The sequence below is a fragment of the Vicugna pacos genome, chromosome 4 (genome assembly GCF_048564905.1).
Source record: "Vicugna pacos chromosome 4, VicPac4, whole genome shotgun sequence".
NCBI lineage: Eukaryota > Metazoa > Chordata > Mammalia > Artiodactyla > Camelidae > Vicugna > Vicugna pacos.
In genome coordinates, this window is record NC_132990.1 from 74,874,336 (window position 1) to 74,898,718 (window position 24,383).

At 50.7% G+C, this 24,383-nt stretch overlaps 1 protein-coding gene and 1 long non-coding RNA gene across 2 annotated transcripts in view; both read left to right on the plus strand.

Moving 5' to 3' along the window:
- The window catches only part of ASS1 (argininosuccinate synthase 1), a 51,200-nt gene extending 45,067 nt beyond the window's left edge, over positions 1-6,133 (plus strand). Inside the window, exons 14-15 of the mRNA XM_006205421.4 lie at positions 3,845-3,910; positions 5,835-6,133. Coding sequence (XP_006205483.1) covers positions 3,845-3,910; positions 5,835-5,880 — 112 coding nt within the window. The 3' untranslated portion in view covers positions 5,881-6,133. The remainder of the gene's footprint in view (positions 1-3,844; positions 3,911-5,834) is intronic.
- A 10,494-nt stretch (positions 6,134-16,627) lies between these two features.
- On the plus strand, positions 16,628-17,147 carry LOC140695917 (uncharacterized). Its single transcript, XR_012071763.1, has 2 exons — positions 16,628-16,709; positions 16,799-17,147. It is a non-coding gene; the product is annotated as an uncharacterized lncRNA (long non-coding RNA).
- The last annotated feature ends 7,236 nt before the right edge of the window (positions 17,148-24,383 follow it).

Sequence of the window (24,383 nt, forward strand, 5' to 3'; positions counted from 1 at the left end):
CTTCTCTGACTGGCTCTCTCAACAAAGATGTGCCTGAGGACGTGCAGGACGCGGGGGAGACGGTCCTGAAGAGCACCTGCCTCTGCCCTCGTGGAACTTACAGGCTGGATGGGAGCAAGGCCCCAGTCAAAGGGCCGAGCGTAGGGTGGGGAAAGGTGGTGCTGGGCCGTGTGGAGGTACTGGATATTCCAGCTGGGTATAATAACCGGCATGTGGAGAAGCTTCCCCTCGGAAGTCACCTTTGAGCTGATCTCCAAAAGAAAAAAGTGAGCCAGGTAGAGAGGGGACAGGAGGGTTTCCAGAGAGACTACGTGCTGTGTAGATTCTGAGCCTTGGAGGAACCCAGAGCACCCCAGGCACTACAAGAACGCTGGACTGTGAGGGCTTTGGAGCCCGATCCTAAAGGGACCTGTGGTTTTTGAGGGGCCTTTCCTGCTGCTCTGGAGAACAGATTTGAGCAAGGTGGGAGCTGGCAGGGGTGGAAACCAGGGCTCCCGTGGGACGTGCTGGTGGCTTGGACCAGGCTGGTGGTTCTGGGACTAGAGAGAAGCAGACGGATTTGACAGGTATTTAGGAGGTGGAATCGAATGAGCTTGGGTGTCGAGGGAGACGAAAGAGTGCAGAATCACCCTGGGTTTTGTGGCAAGAGATGTTAGGTACACTTTGGTGGCAATCACTAAGTTGAGGGAATGGGAGAAAAAATCGTGCATTTGGATTTGGACATCTTGAGGATGAGTTTTCTTTGAGATCAGCCAGGAGAACCATAGTCAGCTGCTGGACACACGGGGCTAGAGTGGAGGAGAAACGTGCGTTGAGGACATTGGACAGTGAGTCCAAGAGGAGGCTGCCCGGGGGAGCATCAGTGGGATGGGACCAACAGGCCAGGCCAAGGGTGCTGAGAAGGACGCGGGAGCGGTGGGGAGCTCTGGCAGGCTGGGTCAAGGGCAGCGGCTGCCTATTAGGTGCTCCTGTGTCTGCATCATGACCGAGAAAGTGGCCTTGACTGAGAAGCAAAGCATTCCCTTTGGAGGTCACCTGGCCAAACAAGAGGTGGGGACAGGTAGCCCCACCTGACTCAAGTCCCAGGCCCAGCCTAGCTCAGGCTGTGGCCAGCTCTCCCCTTCCGGAAGCCAGTCGGGGATTAAAGTACGAGTTTTGTTTGGCAGTCAATATTATTTTTTTTTCTCTCCCTTCTCTTTGCCGTGTTGCGTTTCTCTCCCCCCTTCAATCTTTCTAAACACTTTATAAGCCATAAATATAACCGAATCAGTTTAGATCAGTCGGGGTAAATGTCAAATTATCTTCTCTCTTTCTCTCTCTGGCTCTTTCTTCCCTCCCCCTCCAAATCCACAGCCCCTAATAATCTGTCCAACCCTTCATTAAGCCTTACAGTCTCACTCAGGGAGATTAAATGAATAAAGTAAAAAGGGAAAGGGGAAAAAAAGAGAGAAAAGCAGGAGCATTTATTCTCACTGTGTCTCCGACCATTTCCCCTTTCTTTCTGATTTCTACATCGCTGACTTGAAAGCCCTTGAGTGACAGCGTCACAGGGACCAGCGAGGAAGCCGCGAGAGGTAGCAGGACTGGAAATGCCGCGGCACAGTAGGTAGAAAGTAACGTAATTATAGAGCAGGTCAGAGCCACTCGAATGAACAAAAATAAAAGCACAGAGGTTTTCTGTAGACCGTCAGGGGAGGTTAAAAAAAAAATCATTGTAAACTCTTTTTTCCACCGGCACCCCCTCCACCCCACCCAAACCACGGTTTTTAAAAGAGGTTTTCAGTTTTTGAGAAACACCTCTGGGAACTCTTCACCCATCTCCTGGGACAAGTTTGCCTCTGGATGTGGGCCTCTCTCTGCAGGGGCTGCTGGGGGAGGGCGGGGGTTTGAAGGGCCTGCTTGGGGGAAGAGGGTGGGAGAGTTTGTTCTGACTCTTGGGAGATGGAGGTGAAAAGACAGATGCACAAGGGGGAGCAGGAAGGCGTCCAAGCCCTGCTTTCTCCCTGGGCTGAGCGCAGGGCTCCTTCCAAAGGGGACGAGGCGATTCCGACAGTGGGAGTGAGGCCAGGTGTCCGAAGCCAGCTGCGTGGTTTGCGTGTGTATGTGGAGGGAGGGGTCATGTTAAGCTTCGTTTATCACCCCCAGCAAGGTCTGCACAAGCCATTTGAGGAAGCTGATGCTTTAGTATGGTCCAGTTTTTCCCCTGCCCAAGCGGCAGCCCCTCGGAAGTCTGATGTCTTCTCTCCTTACAGGGAGCTTGCTAGTCGGTTCTCGGTGGCTTCAGCCACCTGAGCCCTGGAGGGGCCAGTGGAGGTGAAAAGGAGGGAGGGCAGGGAGCGTGGGAGTGCCATGTGCCAGCGTCAAGGTCCCATGAAGGTCAGGGCCAGGGCGTGGCGGGGGAGGCGCCGAGACCCCATTTGTTGTTGTACAGAGTCCACAGTCCACAAAGAGCCAGTCAGAGGCACAGCCTCAGGGCCTCGGAAAACGGCAGATCTCCTCTGCCCTCCCTGCCCCAATCTCACCTCTCTGAGGAAGGCTCCTGAGGGGACAGGCCACCTCCTTGTCATCGAGAACCTCAAGGCTGCTTTATCCTGAGGCTGGAGTTCTGCTGCTGCGAAGACAAGGGGCTGATTCAAGGCAGGACACAACAGGAGGTCCATGAGAAATGGGAGGGACCCCCTTCCCCAAGGGGCTCAGAGAGTGGCCTTGTGGAGTCAGATCTGAGACCACAGCACCCTGAACTTATCCTCAAAGAGCATATCACAGTTGTAATTATCAAAGGCAGATGGATGATTGATTGCTTCTGTCTGCACTGGTCGCGCCCCTCCCCACCCCCATGTGGGTGCCACTCTGGTCTTGTTCTTACTTCCTCAGTACCTGGCACAGCGCCTGGCAGGTAGTAGGTGCTTAATAAATGCCTGGTATATGAGTGAGTGAATGAATGAGGTTGGTAATCGTGATGCTTACCGTGAGCCGGGTGACAGCTACATCGCTGCACGTGGAGCCAGTGGTAATGCTGAGAGCCCCCGTTCACAAGGGAAAGACTACGGCTCAAAGAGCAGGGGCATTTGCCCTGAGCCCTGTGGTTGGGGGTGGAGCCAGGATGCTCACCCAGGTGGCTGGACCATGGTTGGAAAGGGTTCTGAAGGGCAGAGAAATGCGAACACCCAAGAGAGGGAGGCTGTTGAATCTAGTAATGGAAACTGTAGATTGGGGGGAAAAATCCGTTCCATTGAGTATGGCAGGAGTTGACTGGGCACTTTTCGTGACCGGCTGGCATGCGGTGGGTGCCCAGGTTTGAGGAGGGATTGGACGAGGACGCTCTCTGGGCAAACAAGGTAAAAGGTGACTTAGTGGGCAGGTCTTGAATGCTGGGTCCTCCCTGCAGCTTGAGGAATGCTTTCACGCATATCGGAGGCGGTTTGGTGTGTGACCTCTGGCCGCCTAGGCCTTCAGGCCACTGGCCACATCGGCTGCCCCTGGGCACTCCTCGAGGACCCCCCCCCCCGAGCCTGAAGGCAGCGCTGACTCCAACGTGGGTCCTCGGGTCACAGACGCAGCGCTCCGGTTCGTAGGAGGATTTCACCAGGCTGGTACTGGCTGGGCCAGGACCCGACCCACCCATTTGCACAGCAGGGATGCGGCTCCCTGCTCTCCAGCCCTGGCATGATGCCTGGCCCAGGGCAGGGCTCCCTGAATTGGAAGGATGGAATGAAAAGCCAAAGAGCAGGGCGGGTTGGATCAACAGAGGGGAAATGCCTGGGTGTCTGAGAGGCTGAGGTCCCTCCAATGCCAGGGCCAAGGCCTGGGTGGGTGCTAACAAGCCTCTGCTCCCTCCTTGCAGCATGAACGTGCAGGGCGATTACGAGCCGATTGATGCCACTGGTTTCATCAACATCAACTCCCTCAGGTGAGCAGCTTTGGGCCCTGATGGGTCCTCGGACCCTCCAGGTGTGGGAAGCAGGCTCGGATGGGACCTCAGTGCTCTGACTACTAGTCTGCCCTAGAAAAGCCCCGCCTTCCTGTCCCTCCACCCGCAGACCCTCAGTGCCTGCTTTGGACCCAGCCTGCTCCCATCCTCTGGTCATAAACCCAGAGAGAGGCAAGGCCCCAGTTTCCTGCACCCACACGTGGAGACCATGCCAACCACTAGAGGCTTTGCAAATATCCATGCATTTCGTCCTCACTATGAGATGGGCAGAATCACCCCCACTCCTCAGCTGAGGAAGCTGAGGCACGGGGAGGTTAAGTAACTTGCTCAAGTTAACACTGCTCCAGGACATCTATGCACCCCGAATGTGGGAGGTCACATCAAACAGCCCCCCTGAGCTGTTGGAGCGACAGGCTGCTGCCGGAAGCACAGCCTTCTGACAGCCAAGAGCAACAGAAGGTCCTGGCATTCGGGTTCCAGGTCTCTAGATTCTGCTGTTTGCCTCTGACATGCACTCCCACCTTCTCCAGCCACAGGGACTCCAGTAGGAGCCCCTTTCCTGGGCAGGTTAGCAAGGGAAATGGCCGAGACGTAGAAAGGAGCCTCAGATGGTCACCCAGCCAGCGCCTGCCTTCATGTCGCCATACATGAGCTGCAGGTCTGCAGGTCTAACTGGAAATGTGGGTCTCCATGGCCCAGTGGGTGACACACTTCTGAAGCCATTCAGACCTGGGTTCAAATCCTGGCTCTGCAGTTCGGTCTCAGGCCCCTTCCGAACCTCTGGAAATCACAGCGGGGATGTCAACCATACCTGCGTCACAGGTGCGGTGAAAGCTCGGTTATCAGTCCGTGGACATGAAGCACTCTGCCCGGACCCTGGCACACAGGATGGGCGCAGGGCCCAGCAGCAAGGGCTCCGTGGGGCCGAGTCCAGGCCTGTGTGTCCAGCTCTGAAGGTTTCTTTTTTTAATTGAAGTATAGTCAATTTACAATGTTGCGTTAGTCTCTAGTGTACAGCATAGCGACTCAGTATACACACACACACACACACACACACATTCTTTTTCATTATAAGTTATTACAAGATACTGTACATAGTTCCCTGTGCTATACAGTGGGGCCTTGTTTATCCATTTCATATACAGTAATAGTATCTGCAAATTCCAAACTCCCAATTTATCCCTCTCCCCCTTCCCCCCATAACCACAAGTTCATTTTCTTTGTCTATGAATCTGTTTCTGATAAAATAAGTTTCTTAAGATTCCACATGTAAGTGATATCGTATAGTTTTTGTCTTTGTCTGGCTTACTTCACTTAGTTTGATAATGTCTAGGTCAGCTCTGGGTTCTTAATCACCAACTTCCTTCTCATGGGGCTTGGGGTCAAGAAGAAAGCATGACTCTCCTATCTCTGATAACAGACCCATTTTCTCCCCGAGCCCGCCTCTTGTCCAGGGAGCCAAGACCAGGAAAGACATCGAATCCAGCCCAGCCGCCCTGGGCGCTCTCCCCTCCTGACAGTCACCTCACCTCCCCGCTTCTTCACCCTGTTTCGTATTTTATGACTCCATAAACCCTTTTAAATGGCTCTGAACACACCGGGTTTTCATAATGGCCTCTTCATCTCTCCCATTGCCAGTTAAACGCTTTGTCTTCAACAATGGCAAAGCAATGTTTTCCCCCTAAGATAAATTAATTACATTATCCTGATTGGGAGGCAGGAGGGGCCGGGTCAGGAGAGGGAAGAGAGGGAGGGAAAAAAAGACAACTTCACACACATCTCAACAAACAGCTGCCCCCTGCACACACACACACACACACCCAGCCCTCCCTGAATTAATTGAACTAAGTGCATGTTGTTATTGTTAATTTACATTTTTCTTTGTTTTGAATCTGGTTTACAGGCTGAAGGAATATCATCGCCTTCAGAGCAAGGTCACCACCAAATAGACCCGCTGACAATGAGGAGCTGGGCCCCCTCCCTTTGCCTGTCTCCCAAGTACAGCTGCTAATTGTTGTGATGATTTGTAATTGTGACTTGTTCTCCAGGGCTGGCAGTGTAGTGGGAGTGCCAGGCCCTAGCTTTGTTCCCTGGTCCCCTGTAGCCTGTAGAAGTGGTCAGCAAACTGAAGGAGAGGGTGCGGCTACAGTGAGGAGCTGGAGCTGTAGCTGTAAAATGCGATTTAAAAAAATGATACATTAAGTCTTGTTTCTTTATTTCTGCACAGAGAGGGGTGTGTGTGTGTGTGTGTGTGCGCGCGCGCTTTTCTTTGTGTTTTCTGACTTACGTGCTGCCGGAGGCCACCTTCCGCCATCCGCCAGGGAGCCTGTTTATCTGTAAGAATAGACTCCTCTCACCAGCAAAAAGCGTGGAATCCAGAAGTGCCCATCTGGGTCAGACCCGAGACCAGCAGCCTGACATTTTGTTACCGACTGCGGCCCTGTGGCACGTGCCAAGGGAACAGAAGAGAGTTTCGGTGACGTCCTTGGGGTCCCGCCCACAGCCCACAGTGAACTCCCGGGAATGGTGGCCACGGCTGACCACACGAGGCTTCCCCACCATGGCTGCGCGGCCCTCAGTAGCCTACATTAGGGAGGAGGAAGAACCCGAGCAAGAAGAGAAGCCTGAGCAGAGAGGAGAAAAGAGCAGACAGAATCTGGTGAGGAATTTCGGGGAGGCGTGGGGGGTACCGCTGTCCTACGAGGCTCTCTATCCCTCCACAAACCGCAGCCTAAAGCAGCCATGTTTGTACTTGACTCCACCCCTTTGGGATGATCTGATTGGACCTTGGGTGGTCACCTGACTAGATCTGGGCCAATCAGAATCTCAGTCCCAGGGATTGGGCCTGGGGAAATGGCCAGAAGTGAGGACCTGGGAACTTAGGTCTAGGGGTGATGCCCAGTGCTGGGACAAGCAGAAAGGAAAAAGGAAGCAAGCAGGAAGTGATGGGAACAGTGTCTCCGGTTTAGAATCCCAGTTCCCGTCTTGGAACGTGTCATGGAAGCTGGTGGCATTTCTTAACCTGGATTCTCTGAGACGCTGTGGTGTTCTCGTAACCAGCTACCATTTGGAGTAATTAACCTGGTGAGAGATTTTCTGGTACTTGCAGCCAGAAGCACTGTTCTTGGGAAGACTTGGTTGCTGGTTGCTCTGGGTTCTGCCCTGGTTCTGATCTCCACTCCACTGCCCTTGTGAATGAGGGTTTCTTTTAAAAGTTTTGTCTTTTAAAACTTGTCTTCATCTTATTATAAAAATGATCAGTGAATTACTCGGTGAATATTAACTTTGTGCCAGACACTTTGCTGTGCATTTTATTTACATTATCTCATTAAAATCTCCAAAACGACACTAAGGTAGATGCTTTTATCTGCACTTGGCAGAGGAGGCAACTTACATATGGAGAAGTGGATTTGCCAATGTTCAGTCAGTTAGCAGGTGACAGTGCCAAGAACCAAACCCTGGCTTGGTTGACCCCCAGATCTTGTGTGTTTATGTCCTTAACCATCATCAGGCTGCATCTGAGTTTAAAAAAAAAATCTATGAGAAATAACCATCACCCATCATATCACCACCTGATTATACATGCTGCTTATACTTAATATATTTCTTCTCAGTCATATTTTTCTATGCTTGTAAACATTTTTGCAGAGGTATTTAGGTTAAAGGATTTTAAAAGCAAGTGTTTTACTCTGCTTTTAAATTAACATTCTATCATAAAAGTCGTTTTCTACATCAAAAACTCAAACATTTTCAACAACTACATTAATATTCCGCTATATTGATACCCCCAACTTACTTAACCTTTCCTCATTTATAGATTTCGTTCTTTCCATTCTAAATTATTTTCCTCACTTTTGTTAGATTGAGTATTTTTAGTGGTCAGTTTATTAGCTATACTTTTTGCCTTTTCAGTGGTTTCTCTAGAGTTTGCAGTATGGTATAGCTTTAGCTTACCACAGTCTACTTTCATTAATGTTATACCATGTCATAACATAAGAATCTTACAACGGTATAATCTTAGAACATTTCACTCTGTGCTTTTGTTGTCATATATACTGATTCTATAAAACCTCACAATATGTTGCTATTTTTTTCTTTAGGTAGTCAAATATCATTTTTAAAAATTAAAAATAAGGAAGGTATGTATTTTATACTTATCCTTGTGTAGGATTGATAATGTTTCTTTCACAAATATTTGAGAGAGTTCACCAGTGAAGCCACCTGGGCCTGGAATTTTCTTGGCGGGATGCTTTTAAAGTATGAGTTCAGTTTCTTTGATTTATATTGGGTTATTCATGTTGTCCATTTCCTCTTGGGTACTTCATGTCTTTTGAGGAATTTGCCCATTCCATTTTAAGTTGTTGATTTTATTGGCTTATAATTTTTTTTATTATCCTTAATTGTCTGTTAGGATTGAGAGTAACATCCCTCTTTCACTACTCACCTTGGTAATTTGTGTCCTCCCTTATTCTTGATCAAAGTAACTAAAAACTTTGATCATTGTAAAAGTTCTCTCTTTTTTCCTGCCTGCTTTTAAGACTTCCTTTGTCGCTGATTTCATCAACCTGATCGTGACGTGCCATGTTACTGTTTTCTTATGTTTATTCCACTTGGAGTTCATTGAGCTTTAGAGTGTGGATTTTTTAAATCAAATTTGGAACATTTCCAGGAATTTTTCCCTAAAATTTGTTTGTCTACCCACGTCTTCTTTCTGGCACTCTAATTATACATATCATAGACCATTCGAATTGTGCCATAAATCACAGAGACTCAGTTAATTCTTCTCTGTTAAGTCTGTTTTTCCTCTGAGCTTCATTTTGTACAGTGTATGTTACTATGTCTTCAAATTCATTGTTCTTTTCTTCTGTGCTAATCTGCTATTAATCTCACCAAGTGTATGTTTCATTTCAGATATTTTTCATCACTGAGTCATTTTTATATATGCAGTTTCTCTCATCACCATGCTTATATTTTCCTTTACATCCTTGAGTGTATGGAACATATTCATAATGGCTGCTTTAATGTCCATTTCTGTTCATTCTATCATCCCTGTTGCTGCGTGGTCTGCTCCTGTTGACTGATTTTTCTCCTAACTATGGGTCACATTTTCTGCTTTTTTGTATAGCTCATAATTTAAAATCTTTAACACTGGGCATTGTAACCTCCTTGCATCATTGGATTTCCTTGTATTCCCTTGAACAGTATTGGACTTCTTTAGAGAAGGCAGTTTAGTTACTTGTAGATTAGTTTAATTCTTCAAAGATTTGTTTTTAAGCTCTTTGAGGGCAGCTTTAGTTCTTACTCTAGGGATAATTTCACTCTACTTCTTAAGGTGTGGCCTTTCTAGGAGTCTTACTTGATGACTTGTGTTCAGTGCGGTCTCTTCACTCACTCTGGAGGATACTTGAACAATTCCCAGTCCTGTATGAGATTCCCAGTCATTTTTCTTTCCTTGAAAATTGTTCTTATGCAGCTTCATGGGATTTCACTCTAGGAGGACATTGGCATTTACCAACGACTCCACTGGCCGCCATACAGATGGCTGGAGTTCTTTCTGTTAGTAGCTCCCTCTTCTCTGGTCATCGGCCCCGTGAATCCCAGCTGCCTTGGCCTCCACAAGTGCCATCTGCCTTCTTAGCTCAGTAAGATCACTGGACTCTTTATCTCCCCTCTCCATTCTGCGGTTTGGGAATTATCTCCAGGCAGAAAGCTAGGCAGCAGCAGGGCTCCCCTTGTCTGTCTCTCTCTTTTCACAGTTCTGTGCTGCCTGCTGCTGAATGTCTAAAAATGTTCCTCTGTTTTGTCCATTGTTTACAGTGGGAGTATAATTCCAGAGCATCTTACTCCTTCATAGACAGAAGTGGAAGTTGATTTTTTTTTCAGTATAACAATAATATCATCCAAATACCCCTAGGCCACCAGGGCCAGGGGTCACATTTAGTATCTCATTATCCTAAGTCACTCAGTTTCTCATTCTTGTTGAACCAACACCCACCCACAATGGCTCCTATTTCACTCAGCATAAAATCCAGAGTCCCTCCTATCCCTGGCATCAACTACCAGACATGGAAGTGAGGCCACGTGGGAACCTCCAGACCAGGCAAGCCGTAAGATGACAGCAGCAACCTAAATGATCCCACACAAGGCCAGCGGAGGAACCACCCAGATGGACAACCTATAGACTCATGAGAATGAATCAGTCAAGTTTCGCTTTATTACACTAAGTCTACATTAGTTATTATGCTGCAAAAGATAGTTGATACACTGACTATTCCTTCTTGATCTGGCTCCCTCTCACCTCCCTTCACTCTCCCTCTCCCTCTGCTTCAGCCCCAGGAGCAGAGCTCTGCCTGCAACTTCCTCCCACAGGTAGCCACAAGGCTCAATCTAGAGCCCCAACCTGGCCCTTACTATACACTTCGCCCTGCCTCTCTTTGTCACATATCAACAGCTGTCATTCTACGCCTTGCTTTGCTTTGTGTGTCTAACAGTTTTTTATTGGGTGCTGGGCATTGTTAAATGTCTCTTCCGCTAGACAGGAAGCTCCACGTGGGCAGACACTGGGTCTGTTTTGTTCACAGCTGTGTCCCAGGTGCCAAAACCATGCCTGGTCTATAGCAGGTGCTCACGACGTATTGGTTGAGTGAATGAAAATCTATCCAGTCTTTACTAGCTCAGAAGCCACATCCAAGGAACTACAGGAACATGTACTCCCCTTTCCCCTCCCCCTCACTTCAAGGTTTTCCTTGATCTAGAAGCCCAAGGAGCAGTGCCTAAGTGCTCAGGAGCCATTCCACCCCAGTCCTCCTGCCACAGCCCAGGACCTGCCTTCATTCACCTTCTTGTCCCTCGTGTCACCCCACTCCAGCCACTGCCTATGCCATTGACATGATGCTGCCCCAGCTCTCAAGACCACTGACCCCAGCTCCACTGAGTAGTAGGGAGGAAACCACCCCTTTAGGGGATCTGTACTAGGGTTGTTGAACACCGAGATGTTAGAACTCTTACTTTTTCATATACACAGCCCCCTTCCACCTGAGCATGCAGGTGCGGCCAAATGGTCTGAGCTGGCAATAGTTTCAATCAACAACCCCCAGCTGCCACTAGACTCACCTCATTCTCCAACTATCAGATCCTATTGCAGGGGTTAGCTCATCCGGACTAACTGCCGCCTCTCAGGGTAGAGTCTGTCCTTGGGAGACCCTAGATCTCCCCACTCCTGGCTATAAGGCTTTTGTGGAGTTGCTCCCAGACCGTTACAGCAGGCTGCGTATGTCTGAATCAGGTCACTCCCGACATTGGAGATCTTTATCTGGGTATGTTCCTAGCTCAATTTAATCAGGAAAGGCAAATAGATACTGGGGGATAGATGGGACTGTCAGTATCTCACAACGTTGTTTACCTGGGCTCAGCCAGAGTGTCCTAGTAGAGTAATATTGAAAATTACAGAAACTTTGGGGAACAGAAAAAAAATCGTTTCTGAATCCAACATGTTAACCAAAATGTTTTGGTTAATATTTTTATGTTTCCAGCTAGTCATTTTTGCAAATGCACATTTGTTTTCATGCATATAATGTAGTTTATGTTGCATTCCTGCACATTTATTTCATTTTTTTCCATTTAACATAATAGCATAATTAACTTTCCATGTTGTTGATAGGCTTCATAACAAATAAATCGTATACTTAAAATGGATGACTCTTGCGTGAGATATAAATTGCATCTCAATAAAGCGGTTAAAAATAAATTTAAAAAAATTTTATTGAAGTGTAGTCAGTTTACAATGTTAATTTCAGGTGTACAGAAAAACAATTCAGTCATACATACATATTTTTTCAGATTCTTTTCCATTAAAACTCAAAAACACATTTTTTAATTAAATTCTTTTGGGGTGAGTAATTAGGTTTATTTATTTATTTAATGGAGGTGCTAGGGATTGAACCCAGGACCTCGTGCATGCTAAACACACACTCAACCACTGAGTTATACCCTCCCCCACAAAAATACATTTTTTTAAGAGAAGGGGCTAGGGGGAAGATGGGCAATGTAAAGGAAAGGAATTGGGAAGAGCACAGGCTAGGAATGCACGGGGCTGGAGTAAGTCTATGGGGAGGACAGAGAAGGCACTTGGCCAGAGCACAGCATCGGATCCTCACAAGACAGCTGTGTGCAAGCAGGTGGGATGGTGGGGCAGTGTGGGTAATTAGGTTTATTTTTTTTTTTCAAAAATGGAGGTTCTGGGGCTTGAACCCAGGACCTCGTGCATGCCAAGCACGCACTCTACCACTGAACTACACCCTCCCTTCCACTCCCTGCAGGATGGGATCTTAATAAACCCTTCTTCCCGGAATATTGGAGGCCCCCCCGAGGCACACAGTGGGCCTGGAGCCTGGTCTCAGTCACTGCTCCGCATAGAGAGAACATCACAGAATCTGGTCAAGGAAAATAAAACTTGCCCTTCGTGTGTGCCCCGGGTGGACAGTTCTGAAGACCCTTTCTTCTCCTTTATGCCATGGGCGCCTCACAACCATAATGGTGAAGGAAGCAAGGGGGAGGCGAGCCCCCATCTTACAGGTGAGGCTGCGCGGACCTGCGTTCCAGTCTTGCCTCTGCCCCTTCCTAACTGGTGGCCTGGGGTGACTTCAGAATTTCTAACTGGCCTCAGTGTCCTCAGCTATAAAACCAGGCTGTCAATAGTGCCCACCCTGCAGGGGCACATTTTTATGCAGCATGTCTCAGCCCGTGCAGCATGCTTGCAGGGAGCAGGTGCTTCTGTGGTGTGAGTTTGGCCCGTGTGACAATTCGATTTTTTGTTATAAAGTCACAGCTTGGCAACTGGGTGTATTTTGTTTATCAGTAGCTGCTGCCTCTGAGCTGATGCACCTGACCGTTTGCAGGGCCACTTTCTCGGCCTTTGAGGTGGAGGACCACATCCTCCAGCTTTCCCTGAATGCCCCAGCCCGGGATGTTGCTGAGATGGCTTCCATTTACTTGCATGCGGCAGGCCCCCTGGGAGCAGCGACCAGTGACCATGTCCCCTGTGCCCACTACTGTATCCCCTGGCACCCAGCACAGGGCTCAGCAGATAAGAGGCTCTCAAGGAAACTGTATTAAATGAATGGTGGGATTCTCTTAACCCATCTTGGTTATCATTTTATTATTTTATTACTGTTTCTAAATCCCCCCCCACACACACTCCTTTCTCCAGCTGCCTGGGTGATGGGAGGTTTCTCATGTCTGGGGGAATTTTAAGAAGTCAGGAGCTAGGAGGCTGGGCTCAGCAAACTATACTGAGCAAGGACCCCAGGCCCTCTCACCTTCTGGGGCTGGGGAGCTGAGGAGGGCTCCAAGCCACCAGCCAGACAGGCCCACCATCCAGGCCCCTCCTGCCTCCCTGGAAGATGCAAAACATTCCTGTCCAAAGGCAGAAGATGGAGTTGGTTTTTGTTGAAGTAAAATCACACACACACACACACACACACACACGCATACGCATGTGTACACACACACCGAGTAAAGTGTATAAATCTTAGGTGGACAGCTAGGTAAATTTTCCCTTGCATATCCACCTGCGTGGCCACCACCCAGATGAAGATGTGGGACATTTCCAGTGCACCAGAAGGCTCCCTGGTGCCACGGTGACTCTGGTGGAAATTATAGGGTTAAAAAAAGAAAAGGAGAATGCCTTCCTTCTTTGAAAAAATGTATGGGGGCACGTTGGGCAAATAAAGCTTCAAGCCACCTGCGCTGCCCCCATCACAGTGCTGATGGCAGGGGCCAGAGAGGGCATCTTGCTTGTCTGATAAGAGCTCTGTGCTGTGACTGGTTCCTACCCTGCGGGATTCCGCCAATGAGTGAAAGGATGAAGGAGGCTGCACCTGCCGCTGACTCTTGCTCCCAGCTGATTTCTGCTAAGACATTCAGTCTCATGTGGGCGATGCGCCCAGCCCCGAGCTGGGGTCGGGGCAGGCAGGGAGGGGGCAGGCACAGCCTCTGCACTCAAGAGGCTGCCTCCAGGGCCCAGGTCCAAGGGCACCCTCTTTCCATTTCCAGCACTCCAGTGCCCGAACAGAGGGAGAAGGGGCAGCCCTTAGGAGCTGCCAGCAGGCCAGGCTACCTGGAGAGGAGGCTGGAGTCTTAAAGGGCAATGGTGGAGTTGAAGTCGTGTCACTTCCTGACCCAAAACTTGCACTGCCCACCCAAAAGCTGGCATCAGGCCCCCTTCCCCAGCCAGCAGCCTGGCCTCCTGTTTCTCCCATTCCCCATGGCCTGGCCAGACCCCCACCTCTCAAAGCCCTTTGCAGGCCGTCCTTTCCCACTTCCATGCCTTTGCTCGCTTGAACTGCCCCCACCCCAACTCCCTTCTTGAAAGCAAAGAGCACACTGAGTCCCGGCCTTTGCTGGCCCAAACAGCCTACCCATTGGGGCCGCTGTCTGCTTCACCTGGATGCGGAGCGCTGGGGGGCTGCAGGGAGGAGGCAGCAGGGCCCTGGCAGCGGCCAGCCAGGCGCAGGGCTGATCTGCACGCCTCTCAGGCTGGGGAAAGGGCTCGCCTGGGGTCAGTGCAATCGATATCTCATCTGCGGCTCTCCTAGCGGAAGTGATGGCTATTGGAACATGGTAATGGGTGTTGTCTAGTGGAAGAGACTAATCTTCCCAGCTGTGGCGGGCTCCGCAGGTGGCCTGCGCGGCTTGCTGCTGCCGCTGGGGCTGCCCAGGCACTTTTAAAGCCACAGCAGCCTCACTGCATGCTGGTGTCCGTCCTGGTTTCCCAGCAGCTTCCCAGCACACAGCCTTGGAGGTGACCCTGACCCCTTTCTGAGCGCAGATGGGAACACTAAAGCCAGTGATTCACCCAAGGTCACTCACTCAGCGGAGGCCCAGAAATAAATTCTGGTCTCCAGATTCCTCAGCCAGGACTACATAGCATGCTGGCCATGGCCATGGTCATACGTGGTTTGGCCCTTATGTATATCAGAGTTTTCCAATGTCTGACTCAATGCATCTTGAAAAAATAAAAACCTAGAATTCAAATGCTATTGATGTAGGCCGGAGTCCCTACCACACCCTAATGTCTCACACTCCACCGGGTTCACTCATTTCGTCCCGTCTGACATTGGATCAGCAAAAGTGAGGTCTCGGCCAAGTAGGGGTAAGGAGGAAGAGGATCAGCCTCCTCCCCGGAGGAGAGAAGCCACTGCCGGAGCTTCCTTATCTGGCTCCCAGGCCTTGGAGGCTTGACAGACTGAGCCCCTGGCAGCAAAGGCTGCGTCTGTTTTGCCCACTGCTGTGGGTGATGTTCAGTGCATGCTTTGAAAGTATTAACCAAGCAGCTGCTCTCTGCCAGGCCCTGGACCACATCAGCCGGGCTAACACAAAGCGCTTTATCTTGATGGCTTCGGGTGCACCTCCGGGAACTTGGCAGCAAGTACTGACTCTCCAGTGATGGAATCCCAGGCACCTGTTGCCCCAAGCAGCTTGACGTCATGGGAAGTTGTTGAACTGACTCTGCCACTAACTTGCTATGTGACCTTAGGCAGGTCCCTTAACCGGTTGGAGCCTTTGTTCCCCCAAGTTTGAAACAAAGAGCTTGGATTTCACGACCTCTAGGTTCCCTTCCTTTTCTCATGTCCTTCCTAGAGCTTGTGAGGCTGTGACAGCCCATCCAGCGGTCTCCTTGAGAAGCGCCAGGGGCCCCAGCTGGCCACATCCGGGGGAGCGCAGTGAGGGCGGGTCAGGGTTTAGACACGTTCCCCCCACTTGTCTGCGTCCTGGATGAGCTCAGGCAGGCCAGTGAGAAAGGACTCTGGGCTGATTTCCTTTGTGACTTTTGAAATGCTGGAGCTGTGTTTGCCACTGGGGGTGAGATGATTCTTTTTTCTTTTCTTCTTTTCTTTTAATCTTTTTTTAAACGGAAGTACTAGGCATGGAACCCAGCTCCTCGTGCACACTAAGCATGCGCTCTACCGCTGAGCTATTACCCTTCCCCTGGGATGTTTCTTGATAAACAGGCAGATTCCTGAGTTGGGCCCTTCCGAGTCTGGAGCCCAGAGAGCCACCTGTTTAACAAGCTACCTGGGTGATTCTGATGCTTGCTGAAATTTGAAAACTGTAGGCCTGGAGAGATGGAGACCGATTGCATCCACCAAAGGGGAGGCCTGATAAATGGGCTCTGTGATGGTTCCTCATTACCTGTCTCACCTCCATAGGCTCTGGGAGGGGCTGAGTACCTGCGTGTTCAACCAAGGCTGTGCAGACGCAGTCACACGGGCCGTGTTCCCCAGCCTCCCTCAGGGAGACGGTCAGAGCTGCCAGGGCTGCAGAGGGCTCCCTGCTGAGCCACGGTAAGAACTGGAGCACAGTGGTTGCAAATTCCAGTTCCAACTCAGGCCAACCTGGATTTGGAGCTGATCACCTCATCTCTCTGAGTCTCAGTTTCCTCATCTATAAAATGGGCCCAATGATAGTACTTACCTTATGAGGCTGGCCTGAGGCATAAATCATTCACATAAAGAGCTCACAACAGAGCTGTTGTTCTGTTACTATTAATTATCACAACTCCGCTGGCACCCCACGTGCTACTGCCTCCCCTGACCCCTCCCCCGCACCCTGACCCTGGGGTGGGTACAGGCACCAATTGTGACTAATTGTGACATTAGCCACCCCCACTGGGGCTCCCAGGGACCCAGCCGGCCACTCAGTTAAGATGGTAATGAAGCGACTGTAAAACAGGAGGCCTTCCCATCTGGGACCCCAGCTGACCCGACTCCTGCCCGAGGTTTGAGAAATCACCGTGTGGACTCCAAACCCCCCAACCCAGCTGTTTACGCCTTGGGGTGATCATTTATTTATGTCCATGTTACACAGGCCGGGGCCGGCTCCCACCTCCCATCCGTCTTCACTGGTCTCCCCTGGGCCTCACCCGGCCCCTTGTTCATGAAGACAGATGCTCTGCCGTGGCTCTGTCGGAGGCAGCCCCCAGCGGTTCGGCACCTCTTGGAGGATGGTGTAGGAGGGTGATGAGACAGAGGGAGGGTTACAGGGACTTCTCCCCTTTCTCAGGGTGGGAGTGGCCTAAGAGCGACCCTCTACAGATGTGGGGGAGATTGTGAAGCCTTAGAAAAACTTTGGAATAAAACACCAGCAGGCGCCAGGCCTGGCTGCTGCTTCCCCTGGCTGGGTGACACCCCCTTGGGGAACAGGGCCATTTATTTCATTAGACAATTATTTACTGCACGTGTCCCAGGTGCTCGGCACTGCCTAGTTGCTGACAACACAGGTGAAGAAGACAAGCTCCCCGGTGTACTAGAGGGACATTGCAAGGAGTAAATGGGACAGGAGGTGGTGGGGGAGGTTGCACAGGGGAGTCAGGGAGGCCTCTGAGAATGGTGAGCAGGGACCGGCCATGTTAGAAGTGCAGGGAAAGGCATTCCAGGCAGAGGGAACGGTATGTGCTCAAAGATCTGAGATTCAAAACTGTGAACAACTATATAGCAACCAACTGGACAACCAGAAGAAATGGATAAGTTTCTAGAAACACACGGTTCACCAAAACTGAGTCAAGAACAAATAGATCATTTGAACAGACTGATCACTAGAAGTGAAATAGCATCAGTAATTTTTTAAAAACCTCTCTGCAAACAGAAGTCCCAGACCAGATAGCTTCACTGGGGAATTCTACCAAACTTACAAACAAGAATTTATACTGATCCTACTCAAACTCTTCCAAAAGACTGAAGAGAAAGGAACACTCCCAAGGACCTGAGGTTCAAGATTCCGAAAGGGTTGAGTGGGCTCAGGAAAGAGAGAGAATGAGGGCCTGGGGAGGGGGGCGCGGCCAGGTCACCCAGTACCACATGAGGCCTTGGGTTTGTTCTAAGAGCAGCCAGAACATATGAGGACTCATGTGGTTGAGAAGAGCCAGGTCAAGAGGCAGCTGGGACACCCAGGGGAGTCCTGCTTGCAGAGATCCAGGCCCCTGAGCCCCACCCTCTGTGCCCTCCTGTGCCCAGGGCTCAGTGAGGCCAGTGCCCTGCCCCTGGGAGCAGCTGGCCCCATGCACCCTGGAGAGACCCTGAGGGGAAGGGTCTCACCAGGGAGGAGGATCCCTGCTCCCTCTGAGCCCTCCCAACAAGGCGGCTTTGTCTGGCAGCTCCGAGGACCCCAGCACTCCTCCCCGGCTCCCTACCAGGTCCTGGATGGAGCTCTGAAAGGCGGCTTTATCTATGTCCCGGGGCAGATTGGTGGGAAGCGATGGCCGGGGCTGGCCCCAGGGCCAGGCAACAGCCTCAGCCCTGACTCCTGGGGCCGCAGATGCAGAAAGAGGCCAGGGACAAACAAGTGCCCTGGGGGCAGCAGGGCAGCCTGTCAAAACTCCGTCCCGGAGGAAGACACAAGAACTGCATAGGCACTCCCACCCCCACCCGCGCCCCTCCCTGCCCCTGCAACCTGGTCACTCAGTTGCACTGGTCAGTGACATGGCCCTTCGTGCCACCCCTGCCCTTTGGGAGAAGGGAGGCAGGTAATGCTGAGCTGCCTGTAACCAGATCTCCCGGGCTGGCTCTTCTCCCTCCTTCTCTGGTCCTGGGAAGCATCAGGCAGTGGGAACAAACTGTCAAGGAGGCAGCCTTCCAAATGAATAGGTGCTTCAGGAAAGACCTATTTCCTAAGCCACCACTGGGCAGACTGGAGAGGATGAGAATCAGAGAGAAGAAACATCAAAGGGCTGGTGCTCACTGAGCAGGCTCTATCCTTCCTGGATAATGGCAACCACGAGGTGCCTCCTTGGGGGTTACATCTAAGGTCCACAAGACCCTTTGGGGCAGTGGACAGCAGCCCCGTTTTGCAGGTGTGGATGCAGAGGCTGAGAGGCTAGACTCACTGCCTAAAGCCTCCCAGCTGGCGAGAAGCAGAGCCAGGACTGAAGCCCAGGAACATCTGAAGCCAGAGCCCGGGCCCGGAACCCCACGCCTCCCAGCTGAGCTGGGTCTGCCCGCCGGCCGCCAGCAGGTGTGTGCGGAAGCCCCGTGTCAGCCACATCTCTGAACACATCGGGTGTGAGAATTGGGAGGAACGCCGGTCTTTTCTCCAAGGAACTCTGCTCTCTCTGATAAAAAAAGTGAGTTTATTAGCACTACCAGACTATAAACTTAAGGGTTAAGACAGTACACTTTAGGTTATGTGGATTTTACCACGATTTAAAATATTCCTTAAATGTTGAAACATTTTCAAAAAGTCAGTTGAGCGAATATTAAAAAGACACTAAAGAGAAATCAGCACCGACCTAAGTCTCCCTGACACGAGGATGGATGGAAGAGAATTAAAAAGACGATATATTTATCACAACAAGGCCTGATGTTATTATATGCAAAATCCTAACTCATCTTGTGGGCCAGCAGGTGGGCCTGTTGCTTTGGGGAAACACCAGTCATTGCACAAATGAGGAGACCGAGATCCAGAAAGGAGATGTAGTGCAGGGCCCAGGCTGGAACCCGGGCCACTGGCCTCTGAGTGCACCTGGCCTGGGGGGCAGGGTCCAACAGGGACAATTAGTGCCGCCTGGAGACAGAGGGGCAGATGCCCCTGTGTTCTGCATTGCGTCTGTGCCCTCAGCCCATAGTGTTGGGTGCCGGGGACCTGCAGGTGTAATGTCTTCACCTCCCACAGCTCCCTTGGAGGGCGGCTGGGGAAGCCCAGGGCCAGGAGAGCGGAGGCATCTTGGGGAGGGATGCTGAGGCAGCTGGAAGGGGAAATGGAATAACGGGGGCCCTGCTCACTGACCCACACCAGGCACTGCTAGATCTTTCACACTCGAAGAGGTAAGGTTGGGGAAACTGAGGCTCAGAGAGGCAAAGTCATTTGCCCACATCCATGCAGCATGTCAGGGGCAGAGGAGGGATTTGAACCCAGGTCTGTCAGACTCCAGGAACTGCAAGTGGTGGCCTGGGAAGATGGTGGCGGCTGTGGGTGGTGCTGGGAAGAAAGTCTAAGCTTGTTGTCCATCACACGAGCCCCCGATGCCCACTGGAGCCTTCCCCACATCCACGTGGTTTCCGGACCTCTCACCACATCATGCCACGCCCTTCCCCCACCCCGAATTGACATCCTCCTGTGGCTCATTAAAGAGTGAAGCTGGTCCCCGTACCTGTCTGGACTTCCTTGTATTTTGTCCCACAGCCAAAATGACCCCTTTGCTGTTCCTCAGAAGCTCTGCCACCAGCAAGCTGGGCCATGTGGGCCAAGTCTGAGCCCAGTTTCCCCATTGTCAGACTGGCCATGAACCACACTCCCTCAGAGTCTGCTGCAACAAGGACAGGGCATGGAGGGTCCTGTGCAAACTGTAAAGTGCTGTGACCCCATTATATGATGACAAAAGAGAGCAGACAAACCCAGGCTGCCCAGGGATACTGGGCATCTAGCCACTTGGGCCATTGTCTGTCCCTTCCCTGGCATCTCCTGCCTGGCCTCCCCCTTGCCTCTGTCCCCACTGTCCCCAGGGGAGGTAAGTCCACCCCCAGATTTACTAGGGCATATTAAGAACATGGTTTGAAGCCATCACTGAGGTCATGAGGTCATGGCAGTTTCCCATCGATCTATTTGTCCCTCCCTTGGCTGGAGCCCTTTGCCCCCACCAGCCCCCAGAGCCATATCAAACTTCAGCAGCCTCCCCCCTGCCCTGCTGTTCCCAAGCTAGGCCCCAAGGAGCCAAAACACAGAGCAAGGCTTTAAAACACCACCCCGGGGCGATTTACCAGCTGGGCGGCCCAACCCCTGACCTCAGGAGGAGCTGTGATGCATCTCCCTGGTTTAGCTGGATCAATGGTGCTGTGAAAAACAGCCCCAAGTGGGCCAGTTAGGACAGCAGGGGACCCCCTCCCCCAGAAACCCAACGTGGCAGCCACTGAGCTGAGGTCTGCACGTACCCGTGGGCACAGGACAACTCCGGGCTTGTCCACCACCCACCAAAGTGTCTCAGGCATGAGCCTGCAAGAGCCGAGGGTTATGAGGCCAGGCTCCTCAGTTTCAGAAATGGGGAGCTGAGGCTGAGGGGGCTCCTCAAGGCCACAGAGCAAGTTCAAGGAGGTTTCCGGTTTTCCCACTCCCTGCTCAGCTCTTCTGCCTGCTCTTGTGGGTAAAGGTGACAGGCATGGTACTTGGGGTGTCACTGGCACCTCAGAAGGCCAAGCCTGTCTCTTCCACAGCCTTCGAGTAGGACCCCAGTGGGACCAGCATGCCACCAGGGCGGAGATCCCTGCCTTTGACTCCCAAGTGTAGAAGCCAAACCTCAGGACAGTCTCCTGGCTCAGCTGGAACAGCCCACCAAGGGCAGAGGCCAGAGACATCGAGCCACCCCCTCGCTCCCCAGAGAGAACAGTGGCCTTTACTTAGGGAGGAAGGGTACCAAAAGCTGGAGGGCCCGCCAAATTTTCCTCGGTCCTCATGTGACCCGCCACCCCCGACTCCCAGCAGCAGGGCCATCAGGAAGAGAAGGTGGTTCTCCAATCCTGGACACCAAGCAGGGGCTATGGACCAAAAGGGTCACCTGGGAACTTACCAGAAAGGCAGAACTGGGGTTGCTTCCCCTAAGACCTACGAATTAGAATCTGCATCATTAGCAAGGTCCTCAGCTGACTCATATTCATGTTAAGGTGTGAGAGGGGCTGGTCTTGTAAAGTTAAATAAGGAGTCGTGTGTGTGGTGTGTGCATGTATACACTTCAAGGTCTTTACCCTAAAGAAAGAGGGTACAGATGAACAAAGGAGGAAGTGTCAGGGGGAGGATACTCTGTGTCCAAAAGTATTTGAGATAACTTCAGAACTGCAGCACATGGCAACTCATTTAAAGAAGAGTAAAATGGATCCCACCTGTAAAAAGCAGAGGGCGGTGGGGTGGCTGAGACAGGGGTGGCCCTGGATGGGCGGTAGGTTGGGCAGGACCCCAGTCACTCAGGATCTCAGGCCACTGGAGGATTTTGGATAGGGGTGACATGATCCGGTTTAAATGTTTGGAAAGATGATCACTTGGAAAGAGCTGCCGCCTCTGCTCTCTAAATGCTGCCCAAGTAGGTGAGATTTTATGCAAGCAATGACTAATAGGGACAGAGGAGAGGGGATGCCTGACCCTTGGAGGTGAGTCCTGGGATAGATAAGGTGATGGATAGGGGGAGGGCAGGAGGCTGGGATAGAAAACCAGCGTTGGCGAGCTGTTGTGTTCGCCATTGAATTTTTTTTTCTTTTAATTTAGGTGTAAGTTACACATGGTAAACTGCACAAAGTTTAAGTGCACTTGATGCATTTTTACTACTTAACACACCCATATAACCATCACCCAAATCCAGATATAGAACATTTGCAGCAGCCTGGAAGCCGCCTTACGCCCCCCTCCCAGTCACTCTCCTTCCAATGGTGTATTGGGTACCTCTTTCTGTGTAACAAATGACCACAAACTTGGCAGCTTGAAACAACATCCCTTTATGATCTCACAGTTTCCTTGGGTCCGGAGTCTGGGCACAGCTTCATGTCCTCTGCTCAGGGTCTCCCACAGCTGCTGTCAAGGCATCAGCTGGGCTGTGTTCCTTTCTGGAGCCCAGGGCTGTCTTCCAGGACCTCGTGATTGTTGGCAGAATTCAGTTCCTTGCAGCCATAGGACCAAGGTCCCAGTTTTCTTGCTGGTTGTAAGTTTCATCTGCTTTCACCATGTGGTCCTCTCGCAGGCAGTTAACACCACAGGAGCTTTCTTCTTTAAGCCAGCAGGAGAATCTCTGTTTTTTTTTTTTTTAAGGCTTTCACTTGATTAACTCCAGTTTACCCGCTGGATAATCTCAAAATCCAACTGATTTGGGACCTTAATTACATCCAAAAAACTCTTTTATCTTTGTCATACTCTTTTGGCTGAATGCAATTCACTGGTCCCACCCAAGGTCAAGGGGAGAGGATTAAACAGGGTGTAAACACCAGGAATTATGGGAAGGGGGTCGTCCTAGGGGCTCTCTGCCACAAATGGTAATGACTGCTCTGACCTCTATCTTCATTAATTAGAACTTTACAAAATGGAATCGCAGTGTCCCTTTGCGTCAGACTCCTTTCACTCAACACTGTCTGTGACATCTATCCACATTGTTGCCTATATAGTCATTTGTTTCTTTCCCCTGTTGCATAATATTTCATTACATGAATGTACCATGATTTATTTACCCATCTCTGTTGATGGACATTTCGGTTGTTCCCAGCTCCTGGCTATTCAAATAGAGCTGCTAATGTAGGGGATTCTAGACTGCATTCTGCGACAGTAAAAGGACATTAATGGAAACACTAATAAAATCAGATCCAAGTCTGTACTTCAATTATATCATACCAATGTTAATTTCTTAGTTTTGACAAATGTGCCATGGTTACACATACGATGTTAATGACGGGGAAGCTGGGTGAAGGGTGTGAAGGCGCTCTCTGTACTATCTTTGCAACTTTTCCGTAGAGCTAAAATGGTTCCATAATAAAATTTTTATTTGAGAAGAAATGAATAATGCTGCCAGAAACCATCTTCTGTTGGCCATGGTGGAGTAATGGGAACACAACTAGCCCTCCCACCATAAACATCCATAAAACTGGATCAAATATATGAGGTAGCTACTTTTCAGAAAGCACGAGACTGCCATCCCTGGGAGAAAGGGAACCTGTGAGGGGAGCCTCACACTCACCCGGCTGTCTGCCTGGGGGCCGTGTCCCAACCCCAGATCGGCGAGCTGGGGTCCTAGCTGAACAGAGCCATCCCACTGAGTGGGGAAGGCAGAGGTCAGAATTTAGAGCTGCTCCAGCAGCTGGAGTCTGTGGGGCTGGAAAGAGGGTGCTGCACTAGGGTAGGTTTCTAAGCAAGTCCTTGGTCCAGATCTGGGCTGTGTGTGCTCAGGCCAAGACTACTTGGGTCTTTCCAGACACTAGTTGCTGGGGGAATGAGGAGTGGAACAGAGATACTGAAATCAAACAGTGCTGGGAGGTATTGATGTTCTGGTCCAGCCAGAGAGGACAGAATTCGCTGGTATCATGGCCTCCAGGTCTGACATCAGAGGAGTCTCCCCCTTAGGAATAAGGACCAAGCCCTACAGTAAGGCCTACGTGTCCTAATAACAAAAACAAGCCCCGGCAAGATCCACAGGGGAGGCAAAATTTGGAGTTTACGTCCTGCCAGGTTGGAGGGGTTTGAGAATCACCTTGGGCTCTCTACAGATCTGCTCTAACAATGCCCAAAACTAAGCATGCATAAGTCCAAGGTGAGCAGCCAGCAATGAAACTGCCTCCTCCAGTAAGAACCAACAGTCTTCCTAAGATAGTAACAGAGTCAAACGTCTCTACAATGCATCATGACAATGTCTGGTATATAACCAAAAATTACCAGATGCACAGGAGAAAAGCTCCTTTGAACATTCTTGTACATTAACCTTCATAGGCACTCATCT